At 45.4% G+C, this 12,415-nt stretch overlaps 1 protein-coding gene across 1 annotated transcript in view; it reads left to right on the plus strand.

The window, feature by feature from the left end:
* Positions 1–12,415, plus strand: part of LOC121834814 (glutathione hydrolase 1 proenzyme-like) — a 40,408-nt gene that overhangs the window by 24,782 nt on the left and 3,211 nt on the right. Inside the window, exon 5 of the mRNA XM_042288627.1 lies at positions 2,824–2,987. Coding sequence (XP_042144561.1) covers positions 2,824–2,987 — 164 coding nt within the window. The remainder of the gene's footprint in view (positions 1–2,823; positions 2,988–12,415) is intronic.

Genomic DNA, 12,415 nt, shown 5'->3' on the forward strand with positions numbered 1-12,415 from the left:
AGTTTCTATTGGGCAGCTTATGTTCCTCGTCCTGTTGTCTCATTGTCATTGAGCAGGGCCGGTCTTTCACCACCAAGCGGCCGCCCTGGGCAAACTCAAACAGTGGCGTCCCCCCCCCTTTCCCTTTTTATGCACCCATATCTGCTATATTCGTTTTCACGTAAAAAAAATGTTTTTTTTTTTTTTTTTTTTTTTTTGTGGGTTAAGTATAGTTTGGGAAGATGCATCAGGTGTAGTCATGATACTAATCCTTTCATTCGTTTCAAGCAAACTCTCGGTGTATTTTCGAACGATAAAAAAGATGCGTTGCCCCGACATAGTTGACATTTAGACAGTAAAATACTAGCTAAAATTTCGTTTAAAGGGGTAAAAAAAAAAAAAAGGAAAGAAAAGGAGTGCGTGTTTTTCCCCCCCTGCAGTTCTACGTAATATCTGATTTACAGACGCGACTTTCTATACGCACAATAATTGTTTCGGCGTCGAGTTGACATTACGTCAGGAGGTTCGTCACGTCATCTGGGTAGATGTTGCGATTATTAAAGAACATACAATGCCAGTTTCTATTGGGCAGCTTATGTTCCTCGTCCTGTTGTCTCATTGTCATTGAGCAGGGCCGGTCTTTCACCACCAAGCGGCCGCCCTGGGCAAACTCAAACAGTGGCGTCCCCCCCCCTTTCTCTTTTTATGCACCCATACCTGCTATATTCTTTTCCACGTAAAAAAATGTTTTTTTTTTTTTTTTGTGGGTTAAGTATAGTTTGGGAAGATGCATCAGGTGTAGTCATGATACAAATCCTTTCATTCGTTTCAAGCAAACTCTCGGTGTATTTTCGAACAATAAAAAAGATGCGTTGCCCCGACATAGTTGACATTTAGACAGTAAAATACTAGCTAAAATTTCGTTTAAAGGGGTAAAAAAAAAAATAAAAAGGAAAGAAAAGGAGTGCGTGTTTTTTCCCCCTGCAGTTCTACGTAATATCTGATTTACAGACGCGACTTTCTATACGCACAATAATTGTTTCGGCGTCGAGTTGACATTACGTCAGGAGGTTCGTCACGTCATCTGGGTAGATGTTGCGATTATTAAAGAACATACAATGCCAGTTTCTATTGGGCAGCTTATGTTCCTCGTCCTGTTGTCTCATTGTCATTGAGCAGGGCCGGTCTTTCACCACCAAGCGGCCGCCCTGGGCAAACTCAAACAGTGGCGTCCCCCCCCCTTTCTCTTTTTATGCACCCATATCTGCTATATTCTTTTTCACGTAAAAAAATGTTTTTTTTTTTTTTTTTTGTGGGTTAAGTATAGTTTGGGAAGATGCATCAGGTGTAGTCATGATACAAATCCTTTCATTCGTTTCAAGCAAACTCTCGGTGTATTTTCGAACAATAAAAAAGATGCGTTGCCCCGACATAGTTGACATTTAGACAGTAAAATACTAGCTAAAATTTCGTTTAAAGGTGTAAAAAAAAAAAAAAGAAAGAAAAGGAGTGCGTGTTTTTTTCCCCCTGCAGTTCTACGTAATATCTGATTTACAGACGCGACTTTCTATACGCACAATAATTGTTTCGGCGTCGAGTTGACATTACGTCAGGAGGTTCGTCACGTCATCTGGGTAGATGTTGCGATTATTAACCGAACATACAATGCCAGTTTCTATTGGGCAGCTTATGTTCCTCGTCCTGTTGTCTCAATGTCATTGAGCAGGGCCGGTCTTTCACCACCAAGCGGCCGCCCTGGGCAAACTCAAACAGTGGCGTCCCCCCCCCTTTCCCTTTTTATGCACCCATATCTGCTATATTCTTTTTCACGTAAAAAAATGTTTTTTTTTTGTTTTTTTTGTGGGTTAAGTATAGTTTGGGAAGATGCATCAGGTGTAGTCATGATACTAATCCTTTCATTCGTTTCAAACAAACTCTCGGTGTATTTTCGAACAATAAAAAAGATGCGTTGCCCCGACATAGTTGACATTTAGACAGTAAAATACTAGCTAAAATTTTGTTTAAAGGTGTAAAAAAAAAATAAAAAGGAAAGAAAAGGAGTGCGTGTTTTTTTCCCCCTGCAGTTCTACGTAATATCTTATTTACAGACGCGACTTTCTATACGCACAATAATTGTTTCGGCGTCGAGTTGACATTACGTCAGGAGGTTCGTCACCCCATCTGGGTAGATGTTGCGATTATTAACCGAACATACAATGCCAGTTTCTATTGGGCAGCTTATGTTCCTCGTCGTGTTGTCTCAATGTCATTGAGCAGGGCCGGTCTTTCACCACCAAGCGGCCGCCCTGGGCAAACTCAAACAGTGGCGTCCCCCTCCCCCCCTTTCCCTTTTTATGCACCCATATCTGCTATATTCGTTTTCACGTAAAAAAAATGTTTTGCGCATTGATTTTTTTACGCTGCGCAAAGTACATCTTACAGTATTTGGTAGTCAGGGGAAGAAGCGAGGCTTTTAGCGTTCGAAACGTATATGTCTTGATAAGGTAACATATGTCTAATATAAAAAGCACCTACCATATATCCCAATTATCTACTTAAAGAGCGAATTTAGTAATCCTTCGCGAGGAGCCGTCCTTTTTTTTTTTTTTTTTTTACTACGGCCCCTGAGGTGAAAACGATTATAGGTACGACATCACGTTGTTACTAAACATTAGAGTAGTGGCCCAACATACTAAAAAGCTGTGTCAAAAAAAAAAAAAAGCTAAACAGATTACTAGGTTGACGCGACGCTGCGACCTGCGTGATTTCCCAGGTCGCCCACCCCTGAGGCCGGTACTGCCATCGAGAAAGGGTGACCCTTTCACGTTGACTTGCTCGTTTCAGGGAGGTTTTCTGGCGGAAGGAATTCAACCGGGTGTTTAAGGAAGGCGAAAAGCTTCTTCAAGAAGGACTCGCCGCCATTTTGATAGAGCTTGCGAAACAAGGCACGGACTACTTCTACACAGGAAACCTCGCCAAGGCCATTGTTGCGAAAGTCGGCCCGGACGGTTAGTGGTCATTCCATGAATATTTTTTTTGTAGGTCGTTCTGAAACCTCCCAAACGAAGCATGCGTAAAGGTGTCGGAGGGTTATCTGGTGTCGTTATGGGAGTTACCGGAACCGTACGTCTGCTAAAGCCCCCTAGACTCACTATCTGTGAGAAATGGTCGCTTATAACTACAGAGTTCCATGTTTTCGGATAAATCCGATAAAATCTGAAAAACACTCGCCGGTAAAAATTATTCTCAGATCAGATTTATTCGAAGACCGATGTTACGATGGCGAAAAACAACAACAAGAAAAAACAAACAAGAAAAAAAAAAAAAAAAAAACACGTTATTCTACAGATAAGCAGGGTCAGTGGTTTTGCGGAAAGACCTCTTCACCTTTCTTCCCAATCTCAGACTATTGACAAAATGTTGATCACCGTTAGGCTTTCGTCAAGTTTTGTTCAGGACAAAGGGTAATCGTAATGTTGGGTCACGACAAAAGTCACTGTCCTACTTTTCAGGCTGGGATTCTTAGGCGCGGAATAAGATAAGACAAAAAGCAGCTTTGCAGAGTCTGCATCGAGGGTTTTAGTGATTTTAAAGTATCGGCGTTTATTAAAGTAACACTTGTTGATAAGTTTTGTCGCCGAACAGTTGGTATTATCAATGGCAAGGGCGCAATGCCCCAATCTATAATTGAAAAAAAAATAAAAAAATATCGTTGGACTCGGGCGATTTCTTATGAACTGTTCGTAGAATATTTATTTTTATATCGAATTTTGAAACCTAGGGCACTACAGCCAACACAACGCGCCATGTGAGCCTTGGAAAGTTAGCACTCATAGAACAATGTACGGGCAAGATACGTTGAAGAACAAACTACCAAGATTACTAAATAGATTAAATGTCGAGCTTTTAGATATCACGTTTAAAGCATTGCGCTGTTATTCCAGCCCCAAGTCGACATTTCTTATGTAAAAAATGCCCTATGTAATATTAATATAACCTTGAGAGTTGTGCATGTACGCGATCTTGTTTTTATTTTTTTTTTTGCTTGTTAATATTTTTTTAGATATCGTTCACTTGCGTGGTTGTGACGTAACTTGACTCTGTCCATTGTTGCTTCTCTTTATTATCTTTATTTTTGCTTTTTTTCTGTTAATGCTGTAAACTTTATGGTATTGACATGGTAATCCTGGAGCCGGGGAAAAGAAGGGACGTAGGACAGACACAAAACTCCAAACACAGCGAAAATTTTATTTCACTGTCACGTCCTTAACTAAACCTACGACCAAGCGACGCAGACACAAAAGGTTTGACAACAAAAACCTACGTACGGCCGAGTGGCGCAGACACGAAAGGTTTGACAACAAAGAACCTCAGAACGACGACAAGAAGTATCACCAGACATACTTCTAACATGTGTCTAACATGTCTAAGATGTGTCTAACATACTTCTAACATGTGTCCTCGTTCTGAGGTGCTTTGTTGTCAAACCTTTCGTGTCTGCGTCGCTTGGCCGTACGTAGGTTCTTTGCTGTCAAACCTTTTGTGTCCTACGTCCCTTTTTTTTCCCGACTCCAGGGTTACCATGTCAGTATTGAACCAGCTCGCCTGCACCCTTGCTTTAGTTGTATGTTATATTGATTTTTTGTTTGTACTGCAAAGATGCCAATGAGGGGGCCTGTGGCTTTGTGAAGCTGGCCCTGTGACAGCTTTTTCGACCAGCTTCCAGTATCCTGCATGTTGTACTTGATGCAAATATATAAAAAAAGCAACAACAACAGCAATAGCAATATTAAATAATCGGGAATCTATCATAAACAAACTTCGATGAACTCGGAATTTTCGGCAAAAACAAAATAAACTCCGAAAATTATACTCTCCGAATTTCGCGAGCCGTAAACTCCGAAAACGCAGGATCCTATACTTATAACACTATCGAAATTTTTTTGAGTCTACGGTAAAATCACGACGCGTAAAAAGTTGGTAAAAAAATGGATGTCCGTGGATCGTAATGTACGTTCCACGACAATCGCTTAGAACTTAGATGGCGCCAGTGTGTATACCTTTTCGTGTTCTCGTCGTAAGCGGTCCTAAGCCAGCACGGTGCACCCGAACATACCTCGAACGCAAATGTGTGTGAGCCAGTCCGTCTATAGACCAGTGTCCGCGCCAATTCCAGGGCGCCGCCATGGATGGATGGATGGATGGATGAATACGGCTGAGCCCTTTGGATCGGGCGGTAGCTTACGCCACCTAGCCATTTTGTTTTACCATTTAAGCTTAGAATATTTAAATGTGAAATCTATATTCACTCCGCAGTGCAAAGAAAGTGAGGCTATGAAACCCCCTTGCCATCAGTGGATAAGAAAATACCTAGTTTTCTCTCGATTTCTGCCACCATTCACTTAATCTTTGCTTGGTAATCTCTACAGTCTTGAAATCCACTCTCCCTTCGCTGTCTCTAAAACCCAATGACTTTATTAAATCTATGTTGTCTTCGGTAGGCATAGGGTGAAGCCCTTTACAGTAGAGTATCAAGTGCTCAGCCGTCTCGTCCTCCTCTCCACAAGCAGTGCACACTGTATCAATTTCCTGGTACTTCACTCTATATGTTCTGGTTCGCAAAACACCCGTTCTTGCCTCAAACAGCAATGAGCTTCCCCTAGAATTGTCATAAATGCTTTCTTTGGCAATAACTCTTTTGTTTAATCTATAGCTTTCCAGAGCCGTCTTTGTCTGCATTCCCTCTAGCCACCAATCTCTTTCTGTGGCCTTAACTTTCTTCTTAACTGAGACTTGCTCTTCCGTATCTTCGCTATAGCCCAAAAACTTTCCTCTTAATTTCCTAGTGCGCTGTCTCCACTTTGTGTCTACACTCCTCATGTATAAATAGCTGAAAACCTTTCGTGCCCATTGCTCCCCGTCCATTTGCCTCAACCTATCCTCAAATTCTACCTTGCTCACCGCTTCCCTGCTCTCAAATGATGCCCATCCCATGTCTCCTTGTACTCCCTGGTTTGGCGTTTTGCAATGTGCCCCCAAAGCCAGTCTACCTACTCCGCGCTGTTTTATTTCTAGTCTCGCATGCACTTCGGATTTCATGCATAGCACTGCGTTTCCAAAAGTCAAGCCAGGCACCATGACCCCTTTCCAAATCTCTCTCACCACCTCATACCTGTTGTAATTCCAAAGTGCTCTATTTTTTATTACAGCTGCATTTCTGTTGCCCTTACCTATTATATACTTTTCATGGTCTCTGAGATATTCTGCACCATCACATATCCATACTCCTAGATACTTGTATTTACTAGCTCTCTCAACTGTAATATTCTGTATCTTCAGGCTCTCAACTTCATCCTCGTTAAAAATCATGACTGCCGATTTTTCGCTACTGAATTCTAAACCTAATTCCTCTCCTTCCCTACCACAGATGCTCATTAATTCCTGCAACTCTGTCCTGTTGTTAGCCATTAGTACAATATCATCCGCATACATCAATCCCGGTAAGGATTGCTGAATTTTTTGGCCTAGCTTACTGTAAGAAAGGTTGAACCCAAGCCCACTCTTCTCTAGTCTATCCTCCAATCCTCTCAGATACAACATAAACAGCAAAGGCGATAACGGGCACCCCTGCCTAAGGCCTCGTCTTACCTCTATTTTCCCTGTCGCCTTTCCTTCCCATGTTATAATCACCTTGTTATCTTTGTAAATGTTCCTTAATAGTGCTGTTAGTCGTTCATCTAGGTTTAAGTTCTCCATTATGTCCCACAGGTTTCTTTGGTTCACATTGTCCTAGGCACCCTTGATATCCAGAAATGCCAGCCAGAGCTGTCTGTTTTCTTTTTGCGCTATTTCTATACACTGTGTTAGAGAAAATAAATTGTCCTCCAACCTTCTTTGTTTTCAAAACCCGTTCTGTAATTCACCCAGTATGCCCTCGCAATCTACCCATTCCTCCAGTCTGTTCTTTATAATCTGCATTACCAACCTGTAAATAACCGGTGTCACAGTTATAGGACGATAATTCCTAATATCAGACTTATCTCCCTTTCCCTTATATATCATACTCATCCTACTAAGCCTCCATTCATCTGGAATATTTCCTTTTGTTATCATGGTACTCACTACCTCCCTTAGTTTTGCCTTAGATTTAGGACCCAAATTCTTCACCAGCTTGATAGGGATACCATCTGTGCCTGTCGACGTGCCACTAGGGACTCTTCATTCCGCCTTTTCCCATTCTCTTTGTCCAAAATCCGCGATGTCACAAAGTGGACTGCTACTTCCTTCGGTTCTCCTATCTTCCACATGTAACCGTTCCCGAAATTTCTCCTCCATCACTGCTCCTATATATTGTATCGCATCATCTCCCTCTAATTGATCTCCCTGATGCGAGAGTATGAACCTCTGTCTAGCTTGCGTTGTTTCACCGAGTGAGTTCAAGTGCTCCCAAAACTTCTTGGCAGCGTTTCTATCTTTCTTACTTACATTACTCATCCATTCCTCACCCTTTCTCTGAATTTTCGCATTGATCAAACTGGATGCCTCTCGGCGACATGTTATAAAATTGTCCCATTTTCTTTTTACTTCCGTTTCGGACTCCCCACTACGCTTGGAATACCTGTGTTCTCTAGAGGCTTCCTGACGTTTTTGTATCGCTTGCTTCACTTCTTTGTCCCACCAGCTTTTTGGTCTATGTCCTTGCTTCCCCTTTCGTTTACTCTTAACTTTGTCTAGTTCTAGAGCAAAAAGCCTAGTTAGGCTCTCATAGGTCCAATCTGTATGCCGTTGCCCTGAAACTGCTGCCTCTATTCTTTCAACAACTATTTCCAAATTTCCAACTCTTTGTCGCTGCAGAAAGTTTGCTTTGAATTATGTTGTCTAGTTTCAGCATTTACTTCTCTGGCAAAATTCAGCTTAATACGTTTGTGATCACTACCAAGACTTTTGGAACCTTCTTCATCTATTTTCATTACTTGTAACTTACCATATATTTTGTGTGACATGAGTACGTAATCTATAGTTGAATGTAGATTGCCAGTTTCCCAAGTTATGTGCCCGTCACACTTCTGACTGGTATTACATAAAACTAAGTCATGTTTTTCCACCAGTTCTAGTAATATGCTTCCAGTTGAGTCCGTATACCCATCCAGACACTCAATATGGGCTGTCATGTCTCCCATAATAATTATTTCGGAGCCTTCCCCTAGTTCACTAATGTCTCTTGATATGCAATCAATCATTTTTCTGTTTTCCTCTTTAGCACCTGTCCCTGTCCATAAGTAAACCACTCCAAGGACTGTTGATTCCCCAGCGACTTTTCCTTTCAGCCACAAATGTTCGGCGCACTCCTTTCTGATCCTTTGAAAGTTCATATTCTTCTTAATAAATGCTCCAATTCCACGTCCCTTCCTCGTTCCCTCCATTCTGTTGCATTCTTCCCACACATAGTCAGGGTTGCAAGGTGGCTGCTCCATGTCTCTGAGATGTGTTTCCACAAACCCATACGCCATTAAATCCTCCTTTCTTAGTTGCTCCTCTACCTCTTCCCATTTTAACCTATTTCTACCACCCTGCATGTTAATATATCCAATGCCTGATTGTGCTGTTTTTTTTATACCTGTTCTTACGTTTTCTCCTCTTTTTAACCCTGGGTGCCTCTCCTGACTTCGTTGGGTTTTCAATTACTTCAGTGCTCCCAGGGCCCTCGGTCCCCCCAAAAAAGCAGTCACCGTGCGGCCCATCCTATCCCCCACCCTGTAACCCGTGGCCTCACTGTAGTGAATGCCATCTGCAAAAGGGCGGGAGCCAGCCTCGTACACCTCTCTGTTTACTTCCATTACGTCGTACCGAAGCTGTCGACTCATACCCTTAATTACTCCGTTGGCTTCGACAACCCTCCTCTCCGTTAACCCGGACTGCCCCCGAACTTCTGGAATGGTGCACACAACCACATGCACATTCTCAGACACGTCCCTCAGCTTACGTATTCCCACGTTTAGCTGCTTTCCGAGGTTCTGGCTCCTACCCTTCAGCACATCATTAAGCCCCGCATGAACTATTACTAGGTTCCTTCCCTCCCGGTTATCCCACACCCCCTCACGTGCTGCGGTCATAGCATCCACCATACACTTCCCTGGCTGGACCTCTACGGTTACCCTCTGGTCTCCCTTCACCCTGTTATGTACACCCCTCCTAACCCGTGCTACGTTAGAGCTCCCCACTACCAGTACCCTAGATCCCCCTGGTGCCTGCGCGCCTTTGTCCTGCGACTTATCTCCTGTCACCTGACTGCCCGACGCCTGCTGCTCGAAGGCGCCATTGAGCTGAGGTTCAATCAGCTCTCCAGCGTCGTCGAGCCCGCCTGCCAACAGGCCGGACTCCCGACCACCAGGGACCCCAGCCTGCAGACTGGTGGTTCGTCCCGCTAGAACTGACACTTCCTCCTTTCTTCCCTCGCTACTCTCACTCGCTCGAATTACCCCTTCCAGGCGCTCTACCCTACTGTCACACTCCCTCTTACGCTCCTCTAAACCCGCCTTCCATACTTCCCCCAGCTCTTCCGCCTGCTTCTCGAGGCCGACCCGCTGCTCCCTCTCATGATTAAGCTGCCTAGTCAGCTCCTCTACCTGGGCCTCGAGACCCACCCGCTTCTCTCCTTCTGCCCTAAGCTGGGCCTCAATCTCCCGAACTCTACCCTCCCATTCCCCAGTTACCTGCTGAAGCTTCACACAAAGCCGACACTCGAAACTCACCTCCGCCGCCACCTCCAGGCTCCCGAAACCCGTCTCCTCCAGGTAACACCACATCCCACACCCCTCGCACTGCACCAACTCGTCCCCACCCTTGTCATGCCGACCCAAATCTAGACCCATGTCTAGACCGGGAACAAACCGTCCCTTCCCGCCAAAAATTCAAACAGAGCCTACTTTGCGAAACTAACGTTAACTGCTGCTGTTCAAACCTAATACTGCTACCGCATAGTCGCTTCCAATCAACTCTCAAAAAAAGAGAGAGAAAAGAAGAAAAACTGGCACTTAGCTTCGGATGCTCGAGGAGAACCAGGAAACACGTCCGCTCACCGCAACTCAGTACGAGGTCTATGTCTACGAGGTCTACGAGGTCATGTTTATCTACGCTCGCGCCACCACGCGGAAAGAACTGGCAGGCAGGGAGGGGGGGGGGGCTGCGTTGGCGGCGTTGCTTTGGGTAGCTGGATGCGGCAGGCTGTCCGAATGCACCGACACATCGTGAAAGATGTCTTCACCAGAAGCCTCTGCGGCCCGTTCTTCAACAGGCAAGATGTCGTGAACATTCGAGAACCCATCTCGATCAAGGAAAATAAGGGAAAACCTTTTTTGTCTTAGATGTTCTCGGTGTCTGCTGACCCTTGACATCCGCGTTTCAGTCCGGGTTCATTGCGTAGTAAATATTTCGCTACCGCTTTCTTGTAGCTTTCAAATGCTTGATTGTTGGCTTCTTGTATACGACATTACATTCGTGGCACGTTTGAGACCGATTTTCGCGATCTGCTTGCCTTTCTGCGGCAGCGCGGCTCTGCCGAGCCGAAATAAGTGGGAGGCGTTCACTTGATCGAACGCCGTTTTAGCGAATGAAAACGAGACGACGACGTTTCATCGAATGACTAGCGAATGGGTCTAGTTACATAGACAGCTCGGATTAGCTTTCTTTTGTGATGTGGCGCCTTGTCTGCCGCTGCGAAGCGGCGTAAACGAGGGCTCCGAGTATGTGAGCACGCGTCCCCCCACACACACACACGCAAACACACACTGCAAGCGTCTGGGTTCGAAACTATTAATTGCCAGTTCTAAAGGATGGTACTTACTTGAAGTGGGAGCTGGAATTCTACGAGGTACCAGGAGACACTTACTGTCGGGCAACGAAGCACGGTGCCTGTGGGGGCGGAGTCTAGGAACGCTACTGATTAATATTGTGACAGGCGATCAGTCATGATAGCAGACGAAACTTCGACTCGTTTGTTCAGAAGTTCGCGGTGATATTTTATTAGCCCTCGTTACAGCACGCAGAGGATCTTAGGCAGTGAAATTCACATCACGCAGGCTCGTCCGTCGTAGTCAAATGAGCGCAGTCGACGATGAGGTGTAATGAGCTACTAAGCTTCACAAGGAGAATGCGCGTGAGAAGAGTTTTGAGGAAGTCCAAAACACCGATCCAGCAGACGCACGTACGTACGTTTACTCCGGACTTCATGAACCCGACGGCGCAAGATCAAAGAGCACCGCCGCCATCGCCACCCGGTTTTCTCTGCACTTTGCACGACGACGGCACTGCACCGGAGGGCACTCGCCTCGGCGTTAAAAATCCGCGAAATAGATTAATTTCCCACTCTTGAAGCCATTCCAAATGATAAATGAAAATACCTCGGCGTTGTTGAACATCTGACGACACAACCAACACAACTGTGCCGCTGGCTGCGTGAGCCTGACACAACTGTGCCGAGCGCCTGCTCGGCGCCGTTGTTGCTCGTGAAGGCCTGCTTATTTGTAGTTGAGACGATGATTCCACATCTTTCGTGGTGCTTGCAATAACTTCGAAGGGCAGGGGAACCTTCTCACGAGGACGTTGAAGACACTCAACACCGGAGCCACCAAAGCAATCGCACAAACCGTCGCCATGTTTGCTTCTTCTTCGTCACTCGCGGCGCGGTCAACTCGTCGCGAGATGTTTTCTGGCTCGGCTAGATGAAAACCAACAGCGGCAAAGTGGCGTATGGACACACGGCTCTCACATTACGGGCACTATACTCACATACCGCGGTAGACAGGACCGATGCCGGCGAAATGGCAGTCGGCACACCAGCGAAGAAGCCTTCAACGGGAAGCGGCGGCGCAGGCCGACGCAGCCCCCCCTCCCCGTGAGCGTCTGGGTTCGAGATTATTGTTCGCTTTTGCTCCTTGTGGTGGAGGCTAAAAAGAGCACTTCCGGACAAAGGTCTATAGGGACCACTGATCTCTATGACAATTGCTGGATCGCGTTTGCCCGCTCCGCGAATGCGGTCACTGGCGGCCATCTTTAGGTAGAGTTATATCACCTCTAGCCAATGTAAGCTGCTGCAGCCGCTATCATCCATCCATGGCAGATAGCGTTTTGGCAGGTGGGTTGGCAGGCTGCGATCAAAATAGCGTGGGTGATATTGCGTGCTTGATTAAAATTATTTGACGAAACATGTTTTTGAAACCCGGCGTGAACAGCAGTTCGGTTTTTGAGGACCTGGTAAAAGTTTCACGAAATCGCAGCACCGGAAGAAAAGCAGCACAGCACGTATCGAAAGTCGCATCGAAAGAAGCATCGAAAGCAGACGACGGTACGGAGTCTGCTTTTGATGCGAGCTGCGCTGCTTTCCCCCGGTGCTGCGCTTTCGTAGAACTTTTGTCGGGTCCTCAAAGATGAGGCTACC

Source organism: Ixodes scapularis, unplaced genomic scaffold (assembly GCF_016920785.2).
Source record: "Ixodes scapularis isolate PalLabHiFi unplaced genomic scaffold, ASM1692078v2 PGA_scaffold10__122_contigs__length_95168666, whole genome shotgun sequence".
Classification (NCBI taxonomy): domain Eukaryota; kingdom Metazoa; phylum Arthropoda; class Arachnida; order Ixodida; family Ixodidae; genus Ixodes; species Ixodes scapularis.